Source organism: Eucyclogobius newberryi, unplaced genomic scaffold (genome assembly GCF_026437365.1).
Source record: "Eucyclogobius newberryi isolate DKJ021-1_F unplaced genomic scaffold, fEucNew1.0.hap1 SCAF_10, whole genome shotgun sequence".
Taxonomy (NCBI): Eukaryota; Metazoa; Chordata; class Actinopteri; order Gobiiformes; family Gobiidae; genus Eucyclogobius; species Eucyclogobius newberryi.
Genome location: NW_027315724.1, coordinates 39,378,942 through 39,404,813, shown reverse-complemented (window position 1 = coordinate 39,404,813; position 25,872 = coordinate 39,378,942). Strand labels below are relative to the sequence as shown.

The following is a 25,872-nucleotide window of genomic DNA, read 5'->3' as shown; positions in this document are numbered from 1 at the left end:
TGATGTAACACTGGATGATGTAACACTTGATGATGTAACACTTGATGATGTAACACTTGATGATGTAACACTGGATGATGTAACACTAGGTGATGTAACACTTGATGATGTAACACTGGATGATGTAACACTTGATGATGTAACACTGGATGATGTAACACTGGATGATGTAACACTTGATGATGTAACACTTGGTGATGTAACACTGGATGATGTAACACTTGATGATGTAACACTGGATGATGTAACACTTGATGATGTAACACTGGATAATGTAACACTGGGTGATGTAACACTTGATGATGTAACACATGGTGATGTAACACTGGATGATGTAACACTGGATAATGTAACACTGGGTGATGTAACACTTGGTGAAGTAACACTTGGATACAGCCGCCATAAAACAACAACAACATGTAGTTTAGTTGTGTAAAGAAGTGTAATGTGCCAACATTTTTGGAAATGTACTGCATGTGTGTAACACATGTTTGTCAGAGTACTACATGTGTGTAACACATGTGTGTCAGAGTACTGCATGTGTGTAACACATGTGTGTCAGAGTACTGCATGTGTGTAACATGTGTGTCAGAGTACTGCATGTGTGTAACACATGTGTGTCAGAGTACTGCATGTGTGTAACACATGTGTGTCAGAGTACTGCATGTGTGTAACATGTGTGTCAGAGTACTACATGTGTGTAACACATGTGTGTCAGAGTACTGCATGTGTGTAACATGTGTGTCAGAGTACTACATGTGTGTAACACATGTGTGTCAGAGTACTACATGTGTGTAACACATGGGTCAGGTGCGCGCTCCGTGCTCGTGAGGGGAGGAAGGAGAACGTGCACCGCAAACGTGAAAACACGGTTTAAACCTCTACACGACTCCGGTCGTGTTTTGGGGAAATATATATATATATATATACATATATATATAGCTAGTGAACGAGGCTCTGCAGGTGAACGAGGCTCTGCAGGTGAACGAGGCTCTGCAGGTGAACGCAGCAGCGCCAACCGTCAAACTTCTCATCAAAGGGCAAAGAACATAAACTTTATTATTGTAATGTATAAAGACAAAAATCACACAAAGCTTGAGCCACAAGTGTTTTTTCCTCCTGAAGTATCGTCCTGAGTGAGAAACGGTCTCTACTCCAGAAGAAGATTTGCACCTTTGAAATCTGAACTTTGTCGTACGATTCTCTTCTTCTAGAAGTGACTCTGGAGCTTCATGAATCACAAAGTGTTTGAATCCTCCAGATGTGACTAAAGGTCTGTGATTGAAATAATCATGTCTTTATTACAGATTTATAGTTGGATCTGTCCTTTAAATCAGACTGTCCCCCAGGACCCTTCTGTCCCCCAGGACCCTTCTGTCCCCCACCTCCTGCACCGAGTCCAGAGGACAGCCCAGGACGGATCTGTGTCCAGCCTCTCCCTCTGTGATGCTGCTGCTCAGTTCCAGGACTGTTCATGGCGTCTTCTTGATGCCATAAGTAGAAGTAGATATAAGTCAGGTCTTTTCCATTTGAGACGTTTTAAGAAGAGAGATAGTGTCATCTCTAATCTGTGCGTTTGGAAACACACTTTATATATATATATTATATGTTATATATATATCTCATATTCTTCAATATGACAGTTCTGCTCATTACACTTCCATATGCACTGCTCCTGTCGAGCCTGTCGAGCCTGTCGAGCTGTCAATCATCTCAGAGACAGACGTGTACAGCGCTGGACGGTTTAAACATACACGATTCTATAGGAAGATTTATTTATGGACAATATCATCATTTCATATTCAGGACAATATGAACGAGGCCAAAGTGTAAAACTACTAAAGATTTCTGAGGATTTCACAAACATAAAGCAGGAAAAGTACATTTATGGCAATAATGTTCTTTATTTCCTCTGCTCAGGTGGAGGAGGGTTCACTTCACTTCAGAGTGAAGCAAGGACCTTTAGTCCAGGGGAGGAAGAGGAGGAAGAGGAAGAAGAGGAGGAAGAGGAGGATGAGGAGGAAGAGGAGGATGAGGAGGAAGAGGAGGAAGAGGAGGATGAGGAGGATGAGGAGGAAGAGGAAGAAGAGGAGGATGAAGAGGAGGATGAGGAGGAGGAAGAGGAGGAAGAGGAGGCAGGGGAGGAAGAGGAGGATGAGGAGGAAGAGGAGGAAGAGGAGGATGAGGAGGAAGAGGAGGATGAGGAGGATGAGGAGGAAGAGGAGGATGAGGAGGAAGAGGAGGAAGAGGAGGAAGAGGAGGATGAAGAGGAGGATGAGGAGGAGGAAGAGGAGGAAGAGGAGGCAGGGGAGGAAGAGGAGGATGAGGAGGAAGAGGAGGAAGAGGAGGATGAGGAGGAAGAGGAGGATGAGGAGGAAGAGGAGGAAGAGGAGGATGAGGAGGAAGAGGAGGAAGAGGAGGAAGAGGAGGATGAGGAGGATGAAGAGGAGGATGAGGAGGATGAAGAGGAGGATGAGGAGGATGAAGAGGAGGATGAGGAGGCCTGAAATGACGATGACACACGAGCTTCAGAGAACATTGAAAACAGCAATAACCTGAGAATGTGGGTTTTATTGTCAATAACAACAATCACTTCTGAAACAACATGTGTTTGTGTCACTTTTCTCCTTAAAAAGATCAAAGTCAGAAGAAGTTTATTTCATAAACAACAAACACTTTACAGTGTTGTAGTGCAACAGAAGTGACAGTGAGTGACAGTGAGTGACAGTGAGTGACAGGTGCTTATGCAGTGTTCATGAGGGAAAGAAACTGTTCTTGTGACGGAAGGTTCTGGTCCTGAGGGGAGCGGCCTGCCTGAGGGGAGTGGCCTCCTGCCTGAGGGGCGTGGCCTCCTGCCTGAGGGGCGTGGCCTCCTGCCTGAGGGGAGGGGCTTTAATCGAGACCTCTTGCTGTATTAACCGTTCATGTAAATCCATAAACAGAATGGAAGCATTAATATGACTCTGGTCCATAATTCACACTGATGATCACAAAACTTTTCACTCATATTTATTTAAATTTTTTGTACCATCTATCACCATATTTTGTATTTATGACTTTGTAAGATGTCTTTCTCTGCGATGCTTCTGCCCGGGTCACTTTTCCTGGTTAAATAAAGAATAAATAATCCTGGGGCTGTTATTGGACAGTTACTTCTTTTGTTAAGTTTTACAACATCATCAACCAAATAAAGGTTGAAATATAGTGAATGAAATCTTCTAGATAAAGTCTACTATTGATGAAAATTGGGATGTTACTTTTCTGACATTTTGATTTAATTATGCTGCTCAGTTTGTCATTTTATCAGTAAATGTGGGTGTAGTTCCTCCTTCGTCCAGGAGAGGGCCAGTGTAGAAAAAGGTTCAGTTGTTTCATCTGGACTCACTCTGAGTAAGCCCCGCCCACCGGCGGGACCTCCTGATAAAAGGTGTTATTGGTTTCACCAGAAACTAAACCTCCTGTTTCCCCTCAGCCCTTTAAAGGCCATCAGCCTCTTATTGTCCCTGTCACTCTCTCTCCTCCCTGTGTACCTGATGAGCATCAGAATGCCCTGGGCGTCGACCTGGGCGTCGACCTGGGCGTCGATCTGGGCGTGGACCTGGGCGTCGACCTTAGCGTCAACCTGAGCGTCGACCTGGGCGTTGATCTGGGCGTCGACCTGGGCGTCGACCTGGGCGTTGATCTGGGCGTCGACCTGGGCGTCGACCTAAGCGTCGACCTGGGCGTCGACCTGGGCGTCGACCTCTCCAGGGATCAAAACGTTGAAGGTTGAATCTTAAACCCTCGTTTCTGTTCAAACACAGTTTAAGTCTTTCTCTTCCTCTTTTGTCCTGCTCAGACTCTTCTGTCTGTAAGCTGAAGCTGGAGGACGCTCTGTGACACGCCCCCTGGAGGACGCTCTGTGACACGCCCCCTGGAGGACGCTCTGTGACACGCCCCCTGGAGGACGCTCTGTGACACGCCCCCTGGAGGACGCTCTGTGACACGCCCCCTGGAGGACGCTCTGTGACACGCCCCCTGGAGGACGCTCTGTGACACGCCCCCTGGAGGACCCTCTGTGACACGCCCCCTGGAGGACGCTCTGTGACACGCCCCCTGGAGGACGCTCTGTGACACGCCCCCTGGAGGACGCTCTGTGACACGCCCCCTGGAGGACGCTCTGTGACACGCCCCCTGGAGGACGCTCTGTGACACGCCCCCTGGAGGACGCTCTGTGACACGCCCCCTGGAGGACGCTCTGTGACACGCCCCCTGGAGAACGCTCTGTGACACGCCCCCTGGAGGACCCTCTGTGACACGCCCCCCTGGAGGACGCTCTGTGACACGCCCCCTGGAGGACGCTCTGTGACACGCCCCCTGGAGAACGCTCTGTGACACGCCCCCCTGGAGGACGCTCTGTGACACGCCCCCTGGAGAACGCTCTGTGACACGCCCCCTGGAGGACGCTCTGTGACACGCCCCCTGGAGAACGCTCTGTGACACGCCCCCCTGGAGGACGCTCTGTGACACGCCCCCTGGAGAACGCTCTGTGACACGCCCCCTGGAGAACGCTCTGTGACACGCCCCCCTGGAGAACGCTCTGTGACACGCCCCCTGGAGAACGCTCTGTGACACGCCCCCTGGAAGACGCTCTGTGACACGCCCCCCTGGAGAACGCTCTGTGACACGCCCCCTGGAAGACGCTCTGTGACACGCCCCCTGGAGGACGCTCTGTGACACGCCCCCCTGGAAGACGCTCTGTGACACGCCCCCTGGAGGACGCTCTGTGACACGCCCCCTGGAGGACGCTCTGTGACACGCCCCCTGGAGAACGCTCTGTGACACGCCCCCCTGGAGGACGCTCTGTGACACGCCCCCTGGAGAACGCTCTGTGACACGCCCCCTGGAGAACGCTCTGTGACACGCCCCCCTGGAGAACGCTCTGTGACACGCCCCCTGGAAGACGCTCTGTGACACGCCCCCTGGAGGACGCTCTGTGACACGCCCCCCTGGAGGACCCTCTGTGACACGCCCCCTGGAGGACACTCTGTGACACGCCCCCTGGAGGACCCTCTGTGACACGCCCCCCTGGAGGACGCTCTGTGACACGCCCCCTGGAGGACCCTCTGTGACACGCCCCCTGGAGGACGCTCTGTGACACGCCCCCCTGGAGGACCCTCTGTGACACGCCCCCTGGAGGACGCTCCCTGGAGGACGCTCTGTGACACGCCCCCTGGAGGACGCTCTGTGACACGCCCCCCTGGAGGACGCTCTGTGACACGCCCCCTGGAGGACCCTCTGTGACACGCCCCCCTGGAGGACGCTCTGTGACACGCCCCCTGGAGGACCCTCTGTGACACGCCCCCTGGAGGACGCTCTGTGACACGCCCCCTGGAGGACCCTCTGTGACACGCCCCCTGGAGGACCCTCTGTGACACGCCCCCTGGAGGACGCTCCCTGGAGGACGCTCTGTGACACGCCCCCTGGAAGACGCTCTGTGACACGCCCCCCTGGAGGACGCTCTGTGACACGCCCCCCTGGAGGACGCTCTGTGACACGCCCCCCTGGAGGACGCTCTGTGACACGCACCCTGGAGGACCCTCTGTGACACGCCCCCTGGAGGACGCTCTGTGACACGCCCCCTGGAGGACGCCCCCTGGAGGACGCTCTGTGACACGCCCCCTGGAGGACCCTCTGTGACACGCCCCCTGGAGGACGCTCTGTGACACGCCCCCCTGGAGGACGCTCTGTGACACGCCCCCTGGAAGACGCTCTGTGACACGCCCCCTGGAGGACGCTCTGTGACACGCCCCCTGGAAGACGCTCTGTGACACGCCCCCTGGAGGACGCTCTGTGACACGCCCCCTGGAGGACGCTCTGGGACACGCCCCCTGGAAGACGCTCTGTGACACGCCCCCTGGAGGACCCTCTGTGACACGCCCCCTGGAGGACGCTCCCTGGAGGACGCTCTGTGACACGTGCCCCTGGAGGACGCTCTGTGACACGCCCCCTGGAGGACCCTCTGTGACACGCCCCCTGGAGGACGCTCTGTGACACGCCCCCTGGAAGACGCTCTGTGACACGCCCCCTGGAGGACGCTCTGTGACACGCCCCCCTGGAGGACGCTCTGTGACACGCCCCCTGGAGGACCCTCTGTGACACGCCCCCTGGAGGAGACTCTGTGACACGCCCCCTGGAGGACCCTCTGTGACACGCCCCCCTGGAGGACGCTCTGTGACACGCCCCCTGGAAGACGCTCTGTGACACGCCCCCTGGAGGACGCTCTGTGACACGCCCCCCTGGAAGACGCTCTGTGACACGCCCCCTGGAGGACGCTCTGTGACACGCCCCCTGGAGGACGCTCTGTGACACGCCCCCTGGAGAACGCTCTGTGACACGCCCCCCTGGAGGACGCTCTGTGACACGCCCCCTGGAGAACGCTCTGTGACACGCCCCCTGGAGAACGCTCTGTGACACGCCCCCCTGGAGAACGCTCTGTGACACGCCCCCTGGAAGACGCTCTGTGACACGCCCCCTGGAGGACGCTCTGTGACACGCCCCCCTGGAGGACCCTCTGTGACACGCCCCCTGGAGGACACTCTGTGACACGCCCCCTGGAGGACCCTCTGTGACACGCCCCCCTGGAGGACGCTCTGTGACACGCCCCCTGGAGGACCCTCTGTGACACGCCCCCTGGAGGACGCTCTGTGACACGCCCCCCTGGAGGACCCTCTGTGACACGCCCCCTGGAGGACGCTCCCTGGAGGACGCTCTGTGACACGCCCCCTGGAGGACGCTCTGTGACACGCCCCCCTGGAGGACGCTCTGTGACACGCCCCCTGGAGGACCCTCTGTGACACGCCCCCCTGGAGGACGCTCTGTGACACGCCCCCTGGAGGACCCTCTGTGACACGCCCCCTGGAGGACGCTCTGTGACACGCCCCCTGGAGGACCCTCTGTGACACGCCCCCTGGAGGACCCTCTGTGACACGCCCCCTGGAGGACGCTCCCTGGAGGACGCTCTGTGACACGCCCCCTGGAAGACGCTCTGTGACACGCCCCCCTGGAGGACGCTCTGTGACACGCCCCCCTGGAGGACGCTCTGTGACACGCCCCCCTGGAGGACGCTCTGTGACACGCACCCTGGAGGACCCTCTGTGACACGCCCCCTGGAGGACGCTCTGTGACACGCCCCCTGGAGGACGCCCCCTGGAGGACGCTCTGTGACACGCCCCCTGGAGGACCCTCTGTGACACGCCCCCTGGAGGACGCTCTGTGACACGCCCCCCTGGAGGACGCTCTGTGACACGCCCCCTGGAAGACGCTCTGTGACACGCCCCCTGGAGGACGCTCTGTGACACGCCCCCTGGAAGACGCTCTGTGACACGCCCCCTGGAGGACGCTCTGTGACACGCCCCCTGGAGGACGCTCTGGGACACGCCCCCTGGAAGACGCTCTGTGACACGCCCCCTGGAGGACCCTCTGTGACACGCCCCCTGGAGGACGCTCCCTGGAGGACGCTCTGTGACACGTGCCCCTGGAGGACGCTCTGTGACACGCCCCCTGGAGGACCCTCTGTGACACGCCCCCTGGAGGACGCTCTGTGACACGCCCCCTGGAAGACGCTCTGTGACACGCCCCCTGGAGGACGCTCTGTGACACGCCCCCCTGGAGGACGCTCTGTGACACGCCCCCTGGAGGACCCTCTGTGACACGCCCCCTGGAGGAGACTCTGTGACACGCCCCCTGGAGGACCCTCTGTGACACGCCCCCCTGGAGGACGCTCTGTGACACGCCCCCTGGAGGACCCTCTGTGACACGCCCCCTGGAGGACGCTCTGTGACACGCCCCCCTGGAGGACCCTCTGTGACACGCCCCCTGGAGGACGCTCTGTGACACGCCCCCTGGAGGACGCTCTGTGACACGCCCCCTGGAGGACCCTCTGTGACACGCCCCCTGGAGGACCCTCTGTGACACGCCCCCCTGGAGGACGCTCTGTGACACGCCCCCTGGAGGACCCTCTGTGACACGCCCCCTGGAGGACGCTCTTTGACACGCCCCCTGGAGGACCCTCTGTGACACGCCCCCTGGAGGACACTCTGTGACGCGCCCCCTGGAGGACCCTCTGTGACACGCCCCCTGGAGGACCCTCTGTGACACGCCCCCTGGAGGACGCTCCCTGGAGGACGCTCTGTGACACGCCCCCCTGGAGGACGCTCTGTGACACGCCCCCCTGGAGGACGCTCTGTGACACGCCCCCCTGGAGGACGCTCTGTGACACGCCCCCCTGGAGGACGCTCTGTGACACGCACCCTGGAGGACCCTCTGTGACACGCCCCCTGGAGGACGCTCTGTGACACGCCCCCTGGAGGACGCCCCCTGGAGGACGCTCTGTGACACGCCCCCTGGAGGACCCTCTGTGACACGCCCCCTGGAGGACGCTCTGTGACACGCCCCCCTGGAGGACGCTCTGTGACACGCCCCCTGGAAGACGCTCTGTGACACGCCCCCTGGAGGACGCTCTGTGACACGCCCCCTGGAAGACGCTCTGTGACACGCCCCCTGGAGGACGCTCTGTGACACGCCCCCTGGAGGACGCTCTGTGACACGCCCCCTGGAAGACGCTCTGTGACACGCCCCCTGGAGGACCCTCTGTGACACGCCCCCTGGAGGACGCTCCCTGGAGGACGCTCTGTGACACGCGCCCCTGGAGGACGCTCTGTGACACGCCCCCTGGAGGACCCTCTGTGACACGCCCCCTGGAGGACGCTCTGTGACACGCCCCCTGGAAGACGCTCTGTGACACGCCCCCTGGAGGACGCTCTGTGACACGCCCCCCTGGAGGACGCTCTGTGACACGCCCCCTGGAGGACCCTCTGTGACACGCCCCCTGGAGGACACTCTGTGACACGCCCCCTGGAGGACCCTCTGTGACACGCCCCCCTGGAGGACGCTCTGTGACACGCCCCCTGGAGGACCCTCTGTGACACGCCCCCTGGAGGACGCTCTGTGACACGCCCCCCTGGAGGACCCTCTGTGACACGCCCCCTGGAGGACGCTCCCTGGAGGACGCTCTGTGACACGCCCCCCTGGAGGACCCTCTGTGACACGCCCCCCTGGAGGACGCTCTGTGACACGCCCCCTGGAGGACGCTCTGTGACACGCCCCCCTGGAGGACGCTCTGAGACACGCCCCCTGGAGGACCCTCTGTGACACGCCCCCTGGAGGACCCTCTGTGACACGCCCCCCTCGAGGACGCTCTGTGACACGCCCCCTGGAGGACCCTCTGTGACACGCCCCCTGGAGGACGCTCTTTGACACGCCCCCTGGAGGACCCTCTGTGACACGCCCCCTGGAGGACGCTCTGTGACACGCCCCCTGGAAGACGCCCCCTGGAGGACGCTCTGTGACACGCCCCCTGGAGGACCCTCTGTGACACGCCCCCTGGAGGACGCTCTTTGACACGCCCCCCTGGAGGACGCTCTGTGACACGCCCCCTGGAAGACGCTCTGTGACACGCCCCCTGGAGGACGCTCTGTGACACGCCCCCTGGAAGACGCTCTGTGACACGCCCCCTGGAGGACGCTCTGTGACACGCCCCCTGGAGGACGCTCTGTGACACGCCCCCTGGAAGACGCTCTGTGACACGCCCCCTGGAGGACCCTCTGTGACACGCCCCCTGGAGGACGCTCTGTGACACGCCCCCTGGAGGACCCTCTGTGACACGCCCCCTGGAGGACGCTCTGTGACACGCCCCCTGGAGGACGCTCCCTGGAGGACGCTCTGTGACACGCCCCCTGGAAGACGCTCTGTGACACGCCCCCTGGGAGACGCTCTGTGACACGCCCCCTGGGAGACGCTCTGTGACACGCCCCCTGGAGGACCCTCTGTGACACGCCCCCTGGAGGACGCTCTGTGACACGCCCCCCTGGAGGACGCTCCCTGGAGGACGCTCTGTGACACGCCCCCTGGAGGACGCTCTGTGACACGCCCCCTGGAGGACGCTCTGTGACACGCCCCCTGGAAGACGCTCTGTGACACGCCCCCTGGAGGACGCTCTGTGACACGCCCCCTGGAGGACGCTCAGTGACACGCCCCCTGGAGGACGCTCTGTGACACGCCCCCTGGAGGACGCTCTGTGACACGCCCCCTGGAGGACGCCCCCTGGAGGACGCTCTGTGACACGCCCCCTGGAAGACGCTCTGTGACACGCCCCCTGGAGGACGCTCTGTGACACGCCCCCTGGAGGACACTCTGTGACACCCCCCTGGAGGACGCCCCCTGGAGGACGCTCTGTGACACGCCCCCTGGAAGACGCTCTGTGACACGCCCCCTGGAGGACGCTCTGTGACACGCCCCCTGGAGGACGCTGTGACACGCCCCCTGGAGGACCCTCTGTGACACGCCCCCTGAAGGACGCTGTGACACGCCCCCTGAAGGACCCTCTGTGACACGCCCCCTGGAGGACGCTGTGACACGCCCCCTGAAGGACCCTCTGTGACACGCCCCCTGGAGGACGCTGTGACACGCCCCCTGAAGGACCCTCTGTGACACGCCCCCTGGAGGACGCTCTGTGACACGCCCCCTGGAGGACGCTCTGTGACACGCCCCCTGGAGGACGCTCTGTGACACGCCCCCTGGAGGACGCTCAGTGACACGCCCCCTGGAGGACGCTCAGTGACACGCCCCCTGGAGGACGCTCAGTGACACGCCCCCTGGAGGACGCTCTGTGACACGCCCCCTGGAGGACGCTCTGTGACACGCCCCCCTGGAGGACCCTCTGTGACACGCCCCCTGGAGGACGCTCCCTGGAGGACGCTCTGTGACACGCCCCCCTGGAGGACGCTCTGTGACACGCCCCCTGGAGGACCCTCTGTGACACGCCCCCCTGGAGGACGCTCTGTGACACGCCCCCTGGAGGACCCTCTGTGACACGCCCCCCTGGAGGACGCTCTTTGACACGCCCCCTGGAGGACCCTCTGTGACACGCCCCCTGGAGGACGCTCTGTGACGCGCCCCCTGGAGGACCCTCTGTGACACGCCCCCTGGAGGACCCTCTGTGACACGCCCCCTGGAGGACGCTCCCTGGAGGACGCTCTGTGACACGCACCCTGGAGGACCCTCTGTGACACGCCCCCTGGAGGACGCTCTGTGACACGCCCCCTGGAGGACGCCCCCTGGAGGACGCTCTGTGACACGCCCCCTGGAGGACCCTCTGTGACACGCCCCCTGGAGGACGCTCTGTGACACGCCCCCCTGGAGGACGCTCTGTGACACGCCCCCTGGAAGACGCTCTGTGAAACGCCCCCTGGAAGATGCTCTGTGACAAGCCCCCTGGAGGACCCTCTGTGACACGCCCCCTGGAGGACGCTCTGTGACACGCCCCCTGGAAGACGCTCTGTGACACGCCCCCTGGAAGACGCTCTGTGACACGCCCCCTGGAAGACGCTCTGTGACACGCCCCCTGGAGGACCCTCTGTGACACGCCCCCTGGAGGACGCTCTGTGACACGCCCCCCTGGAGGACGCTCCCTGGAGGACGCTCTGTGACACGCCCCCTGGAGGACGCTCTGTGACACGCCCCCTGGAGGACGCTCTGTGACACGCCCCCTGGAAGACGCTCTGTGACACGCCCCCTGGAGGACGCTCTGTGACACGCCCCCTGGAGGACGCTCAGTGACACGCCCCCTGGAGGACGCTCTGTGACACGCCCCCTGGAGGACGCCCCCTGGAGGACGCTCTGTGACACGCCCCCTGGAAGACGCTCTGTGACACGCCCCCTGGAGGACGCTCTGTGACACGCCCCCTGGAGGACGCTCTGTGACACCCCCCTGGAGGACGCCCCCTGGAGGACGCTCTGTGACACGCCCCCTGGAAGACGCTCTGTGACACGCCCCCTGGAGGACGCTCTGTGACACGCCCCCTGGAGGACGCTGTGACACGCCCCCTGGAGGACCCTCTGTGACACGCCCCCTGAAGGACGCTGTGACACGCCCCCTGAAGGACCCTCTGTGACACGCCCCCTGGAGGACGCTGTGACACGCCCCCTGAAGGACCCTCTGTGACACGCCCCCTGGAGGACGCTGTGACACGCCCCCTGAAGGACCCTCTGTGACACGCCCCCTGAAGGACGCTCAGTGACACGCCCCCTGGAGGACGCTCTGTGACACGCCCCCTGGAGGACGCTCTGTGACACGCCCCCTGGAGGACGCTCTGTGACACGCCCCCTGGAGGACGCTCTGTGACACGCCCCCTGGAGGACGCTCAGTGACACGCCCCCTGGAGGACGCTCAGTGACACGCCCCCTGGAGGACGCTCTGTGACACGCCCCCTGGAGGACGCTCTGTGACACGCCCCCTGGAGGACGCTCTGTGACACGCCCCCTGGAGGACGCTCAGTGACACGCCCCCTGGAGGACGCTCTGTGACACGCCCCCTGGAGGACGCTCTGTGACACGCCCCCTGGAGGACCCTCTGTGACACGCCCCCTGGAGGACGCTCTGTGACACGCCCCCCTGGAGGACGCTCTGTGACACGCCCCCTGGAAGACGCTCTGTGACACGCCCCCTGGAGGACGCTCTGTGACACGCCCCCTGGAAGACGCTCTGTGACACGCCTCCTGGAGGACGCTCTGTGACACGCCCCCTGGAGGACGCTCTGTGACACGCCCCCTGGAAGACGCTCTGTGACACGCCCCCTGGAGGACCCTCTGTGACACGCCCCCTGGAGGACGCTCCCTGGAGGACGCTCTGTGACACGCGCCCCTGGAGGACGCTCTGTGACACGCCCCCTGGAGGACCCTCTGTGACACGCCCCCTGGAGGACGCTCTGTGACACGCCCCCTGGAAGACGCTCTGTGACACGCCCCCTGGAGGACGCTCTGTGACACGCCCCCCTGGAGGACGCTCTGTGACACGCCCCCTGGAGGACCCTCTGTGACACGCCCCCTGGAGGACACTCTGTGACACGCCCCCTGGAGGACCCTCTGTGACACGCCCCCCTGGAGGACGCTCTGTGACACGCCCCCTGGAGGACCCTCTGTGACACGCCCCCTGGAGGACGCTCTGTGACACGCCCCCCTGGAGGACCCTCTGTGACACGCCCCCTGGAGGACGCTCCCTGGAGGACGCTCTGTGACACGCCCCCCTGGAGGACCCTCTGTGACACGCCCCCCTGGAGGACGCTCTGTGACACGCCCCCTGGAGGACGCTCTGTGACACGCCCCCCTGGAGGACGCTCTGTGACACGCCCCCTGGAGGACCCTCTGTGACACGCCCCCTGGAGGACCCTCTGTGACACGCCCCCCTCGAGGACGCTCTGTGACACGCCCCCTGGAGGACCCTCTGTGACACGCCCCCTGGAGGACGCTCTGTGACACGCCCCCTGGAGGACCCTCTGTGACACGCCCCCTGGAGGACGCTCTGTGACGCGCCCCCTGGAGGACCCTCTGTGACACGCCCCCTGGAGGACCCTCTGTGACACGCCCCCTGGAGGACGCTCCCTGGAGGACGCTCTGTGACACGCCCCCCTGGAGGACGCTCTGTGACACGCCCCCCTGGAGGACGCTCTGTGACACGCACCCTGGAGGACCCTCTGTGACACGCCCCCTGGAGGACGCTCTGTGACACGCCCCCTGGAAGACGCCCCCTGGAGGACGCTCTGTGACACGCCCCCTGGAGGACCCTCTGTGACACGCCCCCTGGAGGACGCTCTGTGACACGCCCCCTGGAGGACGCTCTGTGACACGCCCCCTGGAAGACGCTCTGTGACACGCCCCCTGGAGGACGCTCTGTGACACGCCCCCTGGAGGACGCTCTGTGACACGCCCCCTGGAAGACGCTCTGTGACACGCCCCCTGGAGGACCCTCTGTGACACGCCCCCTGGAGGACGCTCTGTGACACGCCCCCTGGAGGACCCTCTGTGACACGCCCCCTGGAGGACGCTCTGTGACACGCCCCCTGGAGGACGCTCCCTGGAGGACGCTCTGTGACACGCCCCCTGGAAGACGCTCTGTGACACGCCCCCTGGGAGACGCTCTGTGACACGCCCCCTGGGAGACGCTCTGTGACACGCCCCCTGGAGGACCCTCTGTGACACGCCCCCTGGAGGACGCTCTGTGACACGCCCCCCTGGAGGACGCTCCCTGGAGGACGCTCTGTGACACGCCCCCTGGAGGACGCTCTGTGACACGCCCCCTGGAGGACGCTCTGTGACACGCCCCCTGGAAGACGCTCTGTGACACGCCCCCTGGAGGACGCTCTGTGACACGCCCCCTGGAGGACGCTCAGTGACACGCCCCCTGGAGGACGCTCTGTGACACGCCCCCTGGAGGACGCTCTGTGACACGCCCCCTGGAGGACGCCCCCTGGAGGACGCTCTGTGACACGCCCCCTGGAAGACGCTCTGTGACACGCCCCCTGGAGGACGCTCTGTGACACGCCCCCTGGAGGACACTCTGTGACACCCCCCTGGAGGACGCCCCCTGGAGGACGCTCTGTGACACGCCCCCTGGAAGACGCTCTGTGACACGCCCCCTGGAGGACGCTCTGTGACACGCCCCCTGGAGGACGCTGTGACACGCCCCCTGGAGGACCCTCTGTGACACGCCCCCTGAAGGACGCTGTGACACGCCCCCTGAAGGACCCTCTGTGACACGCCCCCTGGAGGACGCTGTGACACGCCCCCTGAAGGACCCTCTGTGACACGCCCCCTGGAGGACGCTGTGACACGCCCCCTGAAGGACCCTCTGTGACACGCCCCCTGGAGGACGCTCTGTGACACGCCCCCTGGAGGACGCTCTGTGACACGCCCCCTGGAGGACGCTCTGTGACACGCCCCCTGGAGGACGCTCAGTGACACGCCCCCTGGAGGACGCTCAGTGACACGCCCCCTGGAGGACGCTCAGTGACACGCCCCCTGGAGGACGCTCTGTGACACGCCCCCTGGAGGACGCTCTGTGACACGCCCCCCTGGAGGACCCTCTGTGACACGCCCCCTGGAGGACGCTCCCTGGAGGACGCTCTGTGACACGCCCCCCTGGAGGACGCTCTGTGACACGCCCCCTGGAGGACCCTCTGTGACACGCCCCCCTGGAGGACGCTCTGTGACACGCCCCCTGGAGGACCCTCTGTGACACGCCCCCCTGGAGGACGCTCTTTGACACGCCCCCTGGAGGACCCTCTGTGACACGCCCCCTGGAGGACGCTCTGTGACGCGCCCCCTGGAGGACCCTCTGTGACACGCCCCCTGGAGGACCCTCTGTGACACGCCCCCTGGAGGACGCTCCCTGGAGGACGCTCTGTGACACGCCCCCTGGAAGACGCTCTGTGACACGCCCCCCTGGAGGACGCCCCCTGGAGGACGCTCTGTGACACGCCCCCTGGAGGACCCTCTGTGACACGCCCCCTGGAGGACGCTCTGTGACACGCCCCCCTGGAGGACGCTCTGTGACACGCCCCCTGGAAGACGCTCTGTGACACGCCCCCTGGAAGACGCTCTGTGACACGCCCCCTGGAGGACCCTCTGTGACACGCCCCCTGGAGGACGCTCTGTGACAAGCCCCCTGGAAGACGCTCTGTGACACGCCCCCTGGAAGACGCTCTGTGACACGCCCCCTGGAAGACGCTCTGTGACACGCCCCCTGGAGGACCCTCTGTGACACGCCCCCTGGAGGACGCTCTGTGACACGCCCCCCTGGAGGACGCTCCCTGGAGGACGCTCTGTGACACGCCCCCTGGAGGACGCTCTGTGACACGCCCCCTGGAGGACGCTCTGTGACACGCCCCCTGGAAGACGCTCTGTGACACGCCCCCTGGAGGACGCTCTGTGACACGCCCCCTGGAGGACGCTCAGTGACACGCCCCCTGGAGGACGCTCTGTGACACGCCCCCTGGAGGACGCCCCCTGGAGGACGCTCTGTGACACGCCCCCTGGAAGACGCTCTGTGACACGCCCCCTGGAGGACGCTCTGTGACACGCCCCCTGGAGGACGCTCTGTGACACCCCCCTGGAGGACGCCCCCTGGAGGACGCTCTGTGACACGCCCCCTGGAAGACGCTCTGTGACACGCCCCCTGGAGGACGCTCTGTGACACGCCCCCTGGAGGACGCTGTGACACGCCCCCTGGAGGACCCTCTGTGACACGCCCCCTGAAGGACGCTGTGACACGCCCCCTGAAGGACCCTCTGTGACACGCCCCCTGGAGGACGCTGTGACACGCCCCCTGAAGGACCCTCTGTGACACGCCCCCTGGAGGACGCTGTGACACGCCCCCTGAAGGACCCTCTGTGACACGCCCCCTGAAGGACGCTCAGTGACACGCCCCCTGGAGGACGCTCTGTGACACGCCCCCTGGAGGACGCTCAGTGACACGCCCCCTGGAGGACGCTCAGTGACACGCCCCCTGGAGGACGCTCAGTGACACGCCCCCTGGAGGACGCTCTGTGACACGCCCCCTGGAGGACGCTCTGTGACACGCCCCCTGGAGGACGCTCAGTGACACGCCCCCTGGAGGACGCTCTGTGACACGCCCCCTGGAGGACGCTCTGTGACACGCCCCCTGGAGGACGCTCAGTGACACGCCCCCTGGAGGACGCTCAGTGACACGCCCCCTGGAGGACGCTCAGTGACACGCCCCCTGGAAGACGCTCTGTGACACGCCCCCTGGAGGACGCTCTGTGACACGCCCCCTGGAGGACGCTCAGTGACACGCCCCCTGGAGGACGCTCTGTGACACGCCCCCTGGAGGACGCTCTGTGACACGCCCCCTGGAGGACGCCCCCTGGACACGCCCCCTGGAGGACGCTCAGTGACACGCCCCCTGGAAGACGCTCTGTGACACGCCCCCTGGAGGACGCTCTGTGACACGCCCCCTGGAGGACGCTCAGTGACACGCCCCCTGGAGGACGCTCTGTGACACGCCCCCTGGAGGACGCTCTGTGACACGCCCCCTGGAGGACGCCCCCTGGAGGACGCTCTGTGACACGCCCCCTGGAAGACGCTCTGTGACACGCCCCCTGGAGGACGCTCTGTGACACGCCCCCTGGAGGACACTCTGTGACACCCCCCTGGAGGACGCCCCCTGGAGGATGCTCTGTGACACGCCCCCTGGAAGACGCTCTGTGACACGCCCCCTGGAGGACCCTCTGTGACACGCCCCCTGAAGGACGCTGTGACACGCCCCCTGAAGGACCCTCTGTGACACGCCCCCTGGAGGACGCTGTGACACGCCCCCTGAAGGACCCTCTGTGACACGCCCCCTGGAGGACGCTGTGACACGCCCCCTGAAGGACCCTCTGTGACACGCCCCCTGGAGGACGCTCTGTGACACGCCCCCTGGAGGACGCTCTGTGACACGCCCCCTGGAGGACGCTCTGTGACACGCCCCCTGGAGGACGCTCAGTGACACGCCCCCTGGAGGACGCTCAGTGACACGCCCCCTGGAGGACGCTCAGTGACACGCCCCCTGGAGGACGCTCTGTGACACGCCCCCTGGAGGACGCTCTGTGACACGCCCCCCTGGAGGACCCTCTGTGACACGCCCCCTGGAGGACGCTCCCTGGAGGACGCTCTGTGACACGCCCCCCTGGAGGACGCTCTGTGACACGCCCCCTGGAGGACCCTCTGTGACACGCCCCCCTGGAGGACGCTCTGTGACACGCCCCCTGGAGGACCCTCTGTGACACGCCCCCCTGGAGGACGCTCTTTGACACGCCCCCTGGAGGACCCTCTGTGACACGCCCCCTGGAGGACGCTCTGTGACGCGCCCCCTGGAGGACCCTCTGTGACACGCCCCCTGGAGGACCCTCTGTGACACGCCCCCTGGAGGACGCTCCCTGGAGGACGCTCTGTGACACGCCCCCTGGAAGACGCTCTGTGACACGCCCCCCTGGAGGACGCCCCCTGGAGGACGCTCTGTGACACGCCCCCTGGAGGACCCTCTGTGACACGCCCCCTGGAGGACGCTCTGTGACACGCCCCCCTGGAGGACGCTCTGTGACACGCCCCCTGGAAGACGCTCTGTGACACGCCCCCTGGAAGACGCTCTGTGACACGCCCCCTGGAGGACCCTCTGTGACACGCCCCCTGGAGGACGCTCTGTGACACGCCCCCTGGAAGACGCTCTGTGACACGCCCCCTGGAAGACGCTCTGTGACACGCCCCCTGGAAGACGCTCTGTGACACGCCCCCTGGAGGACCCTCTGTGACACGCCCCCTGGAGGACGCTCTGTGACACGCCCCCCTGGAGGACGCTCCCTGGAGGACGCTCTGTGACACGCCCCCTGGAGGACGCTCTGTGACACGCCCCCTGGAGGACGCTCTGTGACACGCCCCCTGGAAGACGCTCTGTGACACGCCCCCTGGAGGACGCTCTGTGACACGCCCCCTGGAGGACGCTCAGTGACACGCCCCCTGGAGGACGCTCTGTGACACGCCCCCTGGAGGACGCCCCCTGGAGGACGCTCTGTGACACGCCCCCTGGAAGACGCTCTGTGACACGCCCCCTGGAGGACGCTCTGTGACACGCCCCCTGGAGGACGCTCTGTGACACCCCCCTGGAGGACGCCCCCTGGAGGACGCTCTGTGACACGCCCCCTGGAAGACGCTCTGTGACACGCCCCCTGGAGGACGCTCTGTGACACGCCCCCTGGAGGACGCTGTGACACGCCCCCTGGAGGACCCTCTGTGACACGCCCCCTGAAGGACGCTGTGACACGCCCCCTGAAGGACCCTCTGTGACACGCCCCCTGGAGGACGCTGTGACACGCCCCCTGAAGGACCCTCTGTGACACGCCCCCTGGAGGACGCTGTGACACGCCCCCTGAAGGACCCTCTGTGACACGCCCCCTGAAGGACGCTCAGTGACACGCCCCCTGGAGGACGCTCTGTGACACGCCCCCTGGAGGACGCTCTGTGACACGCCCCCTGGAGGACGCTCTGTGACACGCCCCCTGGAGGACGCTCTGTGACACGCCCCCTGGAGGACGCTCAGTGACACGCCCCCTGGAGGACGCTCAGTGACACGCCCCCTGGAGGACGCTCAGTGACACGCCCCCTGGAGGACGCTCTGTGACACGCCCCCTGGAGGACGCTCTGTGACACGCCCCCTGGAGGACGCTCAGTGACACGCCCCCTGGAGGACGCTCTGTGACACGCCCCCTGGAGGACGCTCTGTGACACGCCCCCTGGAGGACGCTCAGTGACACGCCCCCTGGAGGACGCTCAGTGACACGCCCCCTGGAGGACGCTCAGTGACACGCCCCCTGGAGGACGCTCTGTGACACGCCCCCTGGAGGACGCTCTGTGACACGCCCCCTGGAGGACGCTCTGTGACACGCCCCCTGGAGGACGCTCAGTGACACGCCCCCTGGAGGACGCTCTGTGACACGCCCCCTGGAGGACGCTCTGTGACACGCCCCCTGGAGGACCCTCTGTGACACGCCCCCTGAAGGACGCTGTGACACGCCCCCTGAAGGACCCTCTGTGACACGCCCCCTGGAGGACGCTGTGACACGCCCCCTGAAGGACCCTCTGTGACACGCCCCCTGGAGGACGCTGTGACACGCCCCCTGAAGGACCCTCTGTGACACGCCCCCTGAAGGACGCTCAGTGACACGCCCCCTGGAGGACGCCTCTGGTCATGTGACATGGGAGAAACACCAGTTTAAAACTTGAACTAAACTTCGTATCTCAATAAAGATCACATTCTATTGATGATACAATAAAAAATGTGCACAATCTTATTTTGACACAGGAAAACGCCGCCTCTGGTTTCAGAGGCTGGTGTGATGCCTCATGTCACCACTAGATGGCAACAAACCAGCATCTTTATTAAAGGTTGAGTGGACGTTTTTTTTGGCCCAAATCTGAGTCTTATTTCCTCGTGGCCCATTAGTCCTGCCACGTGTCAATCATAAAACGCACCTACCGCTCACCTGCAGAGCCTCGTTCACCTGCAGAGCCTCGTTCACCTGCAGAGCCTCGTTCACCTGCAGAGCCTCGTTCACCTGCAGAGCCTCGTTCACCTGCAGAGCCTCGTTCACCTGCAGAGCCTCGTTCACCTGCAGAGCCTCGTTCACCTGCAGAGCCTCGTTCACCTGCAGCCGCGTGCGGCTCATCCCACGTTTCCCTGTGCCTAAGCGCATGGATCTATCATAATATAGTTCCCTCAGTGACGGGGCAAAATGAAGACAGAGACAGTTCGAGCTCAGAAGAGACGGAAATCTACAGGAGACGATGAGATCAGAGCTGATAAACAAACACACGTGTGTGTTGTATCAGTCCACACGGGGGCGTGGCATGAGCAGGGGGGCGTGGCATGAGCAGGGGGGCGTGGCATGAGCACTTCTCAAATCGTCGAAAAATGGTCCATTGAACCTTTAACGACTAAAAAACACACATCACGATTTGAAGAGAATGAATTTATTATTTTGCAGTTTTAATAATTATCTCAGCCTGAAATAAACGTGTAAAAAGTCTGAATGAAGTGAAATACAAAAGTACAATATTTAGAGGAATGTTCCAGAAGTATTTGTTCTGTATAAAAGTGAATAAAGTGTTCAAGTGCTTTTCAACTAACAATGATCTACAATTATTATTAATAATGATAATATTAATAATATTATTATTATTATTATTATACATATTAAAACCACATGAGACATTTAGATATTGTGAAGATGTTAAGGAATAAAATGCAGATATTATTTAAATAAAAATAGATGTGGTTGAAGTGAAAGTAAAGTGTATAAAAGTGTCACATTTAGAGTTAAACTGGCTTCAGTTTGTCTTCTTTTGGTTCTTTTTAAAACTGAGATATTCAACATGTGACGTTCTGAAGATGTTTTTCAGAATTAAAGGTTAAAACATCTGTAAAAGATGAATTCTATCAAGAAATGACATCGTTCCAAAGCTAAAAGTAAATGATAAACTAAACTAAACTAAACTAAACTAAACTTGGTGATAAAGTGTCACATGTTCCACTTTGGGGCATTAAACGTGTCTTTCCTTCAGGTCAAAGATCAGAGTTAAAGCTGCTCCATGTCACAGATCAGTTTAAAGCCACATGTGGCACAAGGGTTAGGGCACAGTCACATGTGCATATGTCATCCACATATTAAACACAGAGTTAGAGTCTCTCCTAAAAGCACAAACTAAAGACTTTCAGCTTTGTATTTGAGGCTAAACCATGTCGCAGGATTCTGCAGCGTCAGCACTTTTATGCCAGGGACATATTCTGATATATTTATATATTTAATATAAAAGTGTCGTCTGAACCGAGCGTTTGTGGCTCAAGCCGTGCGTCTGTTACAAGCCTCGTGATAGGACGAAGCGTTGACCACACTGAACATGTCTCTGCGCACAAACCACAGGAAGTGACTGAGCGGACAGAGGGGCTGGTTACCGTGTGACTGACAGAACGCGGTGTGAAAGGTCACGTCCTCCCCGTTGTACAGCACCCGCACGAAAGCCTCTCCGTCCTTTGCCTTTTCTCCTTCGGCTGTTGCTTTCTTCTTGAGCCTCGTCGTTGGCCGACTCTTCCACAGCTCGAACACGACTCTGGCAGCGAACCTGGGGAAGCTGGCGTGCTCCAGCCCCAGAGCGCTGAGCAGAGGCGCCATGGTTACGTCGTGAGCAGAGGACAAGGAAAACACCTCCTCGCCGCCGGCGCGCGCCTGCCGTCCCATCTCGTTCGCTCGTGCAACACGCTCCATTTTGGCTGCTGTTCGGTTTAAGTACGGAAACATGGCCAAGACGGCGTATTTACGATACAAACCGACTTTTCTCCTGTCGACTTCATCCTCCAGCTGCTGCTTTCGAATAACTGCAAACTGTGCCAGGGTGAGACACCCGCCCGGGCCTTCTGCGCCCGGGCCTCCTGCGCCCGGGCCTCCTGCGCCCGGCGGGACGCACGGGAAAGGAATGCCATGGCAGAGGTGGCAGAGTAAGGAATCTATGGGGTTTGAGGCGCGAAGTTGTCGAGTAGGCAAGCCTAAAGTCCGAGCCATTTCTGCGTACGTCCTTTCCAGTTCTGCGTTGGCCACTCGCAGTCGATACTGCCTCCTCTGCTCCGCCTCCAGGTGCTTGTTCCTGGCGGGACAGTCGCAGGCGCCGCTGCAGAACAACGTGCTCCACTGGTGTCGGACGCTGACTTTGGTCCAGTCAAACTCCGGGAGGAGGCCGTAGAGAAAGGCCAGGCCGCTCTGCAGGGTGCGGCTCTTGCCTGTTGTCTCCACCCACACCTGACGAGGCGACCAATCAGCAGGCAAGAGGGCATGGCGCTTGTAGGCCTCGGAGAGGAGCTGGCCGTTCCGGAGATGCTGCACAACACCTTCATGTAAGGAAACATAAAAAGGATTTAGCATGTAGCATGTAGCGCTATGTCTACAGTCTCCATGTCTGCAGACATGTCTGTAGACATGTCTGCAGACATGGAGACATGGAGACATGTCTCCATGTCTACATGTCTGTAAACATGGAGACATGTCTACTCTCACATATCTAAGATTGTATTAAATCTAGACACATATGTCAAGTTTAAAGTGACAACATGAAATACCAAGGACAAGGTGTAAAAATGACCTTCAAAACCCTGAATAAGACAGAAGAGGAAAGAACCTGGGAGACAAAATATATATATATATATCTTACTGAAAAAGAATTGACTGTATCCTTTCAATTAAAATAACCTAAGAATGAAATGGTAGAAAAAGCTTCAGTTGTTTCATCTGGACTCAGTTAGAAAAAATAGACGTTTCGACTTCATCCAAGAGTCATTGTCAATAACAGAATTTAGGTGGAGAACTCCGATATTAATACTGTTCTGTGGTAAGACCCGCCCATTGGGAGGAGCCTTCCTGAAGTAGAAAGAGTTGTTTGTTTCAACAGAAACTCCCCCTTGTATCTACCGAGCCTATTCAGAATCTTAATGGCCTATTAGAATCCTCTTTGTCTTTGTGAGACCCTGGCTCAACCACCCTGAGTACCTGATTAGCATCTAAATGTCCTTGTCCTGGTCCTCTACCTTTCCAGGGGTTCAGTAACCCATTATAAATAACAGGAAGATTAAACCTTAGCCCTCCATTTCTGTTTAAAGAAGGTCTTTCTTTTTTAACAAAAATAGCTTCCTTGACTCCTCTTTCAAACCATCTTTTCTCCTGCTTAAAACCTTCACCTCACCGTCTTCAAACAAGTGATTAGAGGCTTCAAGATGGAGATGCACGGCACTCTGTGGTCCTGAACTAGTAGCTGTGGACCCACATATCAGGTTTACAAGAGAAGACGCTAAGGAGAATCGCTTGGCCTTTCTTGATTGTTCCACGATCAGAGGAGAGGACGGGAAACTCCAAATAGAAGTATATAGGAAACCTACACACACGGACCAGTATCTGCTTATATGATATATATATATATATATATATATATATATATGGGCGCCCCCACACTGCAGGTCCCCACACTGCAGGTCCCCACACTGCAGGTCCGAGTGTCAGACACACAGTTCCGGGCTCTCACAAACTGGGGTCGGTCTGTGAGGTAGTCCAGGATCCACTCTGCCAGGTCATACTCCACACCAGCCGTCTCCAGCTTGTCCCTCAGGAGCTGATGGTGTTGAAGGTGCTGGAAAGATCGAAGAACAGGATCCTCACAGCGCTGCCAGGCTTTTCCAGGTGAGAGAGAGAGCGGTGCAGCAGGAGATGACGGCGTCCTCCACTCCGATGCCAGACCGATATGCAAACTGCAGCGGGTCCATGGCTGAGCTCACGGTGGAGCGGAGGTGGTCCAGGACCAGCCGCTCCAGTGTCTTCATCAGGTGGGACGTGAGAGCCACTGGCCTGAAGCTGTTGAGGTCTTTGGGGCGCGGTGTCTTAGGCACAGGTACCAGACAGGAGGTCTTCAGACCTGTGGTACCACCCTCAGCTTCAGGCTCATGTTGAAGACATGCTCCATAACTCCACACAGTTCATCTGCAGGACTTAAGGAGCCTGGGGCTGATGCCATCAGGTCCTGCTGCCTTCCTCACTTTAATCCTCTTCAGCTCACTCCTCACCTGTGCTGCTGTGACAGTCAGTGGTTGGCAGGGGGACCGTGTGCTGGGGGGATGGGTGAGTCCAGGCGAAGTGGGGAGCTGATGGTCCGGGGCAGATAAGCGAAGAGGAACAGATGCAGGGCATTGTCCAGCTGTGGAAGAGGGAGCATGCAGCTGTGCAGGGGGAGGGGCGGGTGACCGATCAAACCTCAAGAAGTGAGCATTTAAATCATTCACCCACTGTAGATCCCCCTCTGTCTGGGCAGGGGGGATTTTGAAGCCCGAGATGGTTTTCAGGCTCCTCCACACTCCCTGAATGTTCTTCTGCTGCAGCTGCTCCTCCATCCTCCTCTTGTAGCCGGCCTCAGCCTGCCTGATCTTCCTCCTCAGCTCCTTCTGCACAGTCCTCAGCTCCTCCTTGTTCCCTGACCTGAAGGCTCTCTTCTTCTCCTTCAGCAGAGCCTTCAGTTCACGGTTAATCCATGGCTTGTTGTTTGGAAAACACCGCACCGTCCGGGAGGGAACAATGTTCTCAAACAGAAGTTGATGTAGTCCGTGATGCACTCTGTGATGGTGTTGATGTCCTCCCCATGTGGGTCATAAAGCTCAGTCCAGACAGTGGTGCTGAAGCAGTCCCTCAGAGCCTCCTCACTCTCAGCAGACCACATCCTCACCTCACGGGACACCACAGGCTGCCTGTGCACGATGGGTTCATACACAGGCCTCAGATGTACAAGGTTGTGGTCCGAGCTGCCCAGGGGAGGGAGGGGGGAAGAGGAATAAGCCTCCTTGGTGTTGGCAAAAAACAAGTCCAATGTTCTATTCTCTCTGGTGGGGCAGGTAACATACTGGGTGTATGTTGGTAGGACAGAAGAGGGAGAAGCGTGGTTAAAGTCACCAGAGATGAGGAAGAGAGCCTGTGGATGCCGGCCGGAGCCGGGGGACTCAGAGCCAAGACACATGGCAACGACACGACGAAAACACTCAAATCCAGCCGAAACAAAGTCAAAAACAGTTGAATTAAAAAACTATTCCAGCGCGTGTCCCTATCGTACAGTAAAATAGAAAAAATATACTAACTATATTTACAAAATATAGGAGATAAAGCACAATAAGTGTGAGAAAGAAGAGAGAGCGTTTACACCGGGCTGCCAGCTGTACCAGCGCCTTATGACGTATATATATATGATATATATATATCATATATGATATATATGATAAGCCGTAATCTACACATAAGTAGAAGGTTGTGTAGATGAATAAAGGACATAAGTGTAGTTACCGGTCTGTGTGAGCTCGCCCGTGTCACAGGATTTGTGGATTGGCAGACGGGGCACAGAGCTCAAAGGAGAGTCCCAGTGTCCTCGTCCTCCTCGGCCCATGTGAGCCATGAAGCCGGTCAGCAGCGGGTGTGAAGGGCGTCTGTGGAGGTCAAAGGTCAGATAACGGAGAGGCTAAAAATACATACTGTAAGCAACATTTACATTGTGCTCAATTTAACTACGGTAATTATGTTTTTGAACAATAAGAAGTGAGTGTGATCCCTCGTCCAGGAGAGTTCCATTCTCGTAAATCTAATGGCTACGATCGAGATAGAGATGAAGATGAAGACGGAGATGAAGATGAGAGTCAAATGTGTCCAAGAATTATGAAATACCAACTATAAAGAAATAAATGATGCGAATGTGAGCCTTTTCAAACACACTGAGCACAGGACGTGTCATGTTCAGGACTGAGAAGCCCCACCATACAGCAGCTGAAAGACCCCACCATGCAGCAGCTGAAAGACCCCACCATGCAGCAGCTGAAAGACCCCACCATGCAGCAGCTGAAAGACCCACCATGCAACAGCTGAAAGACCCACCA

General features: G+C 60.1%; 1 protein-coding gene across 2 annotated transcripts in view; it reads right to left on the bottom strand.

Moving 5' to 3' along the window:
• Nucleotides 1–20,658: 20,658 nt before the first annotated feature.
• Nucleotides 20,659–25,872, bottom strand: part of pxylp1 (2-phosphoxylose phosphatase 1) — a 28,489-nt gene continuing 23,275 nt past the window's right edge. The window contains exons 4-5 of one of the 2 annotated variants that reach the window (XM_072456523.1): nucleotides 25,289–25,428; nucleotides 20,659–22,308 (exon numbers count right to left, since the gene is read on the bottom strand). In XM_072456523.1, coding sequence (XP_072312624.1) covers nucleotides 21,269–22,308; nucleotides 25,289–25,428 — 1,180 coding nt within the window. In that variant the 3' untranslated portion in view covers nucleotides 20,659–21,268. The remainder of the gene's footprint in view (nucleotides 22,309–25,288; nucleotides 25,429–25,872) is intronic. The other variant, XM_072456531.1, reaches the window with a different exon arrangement.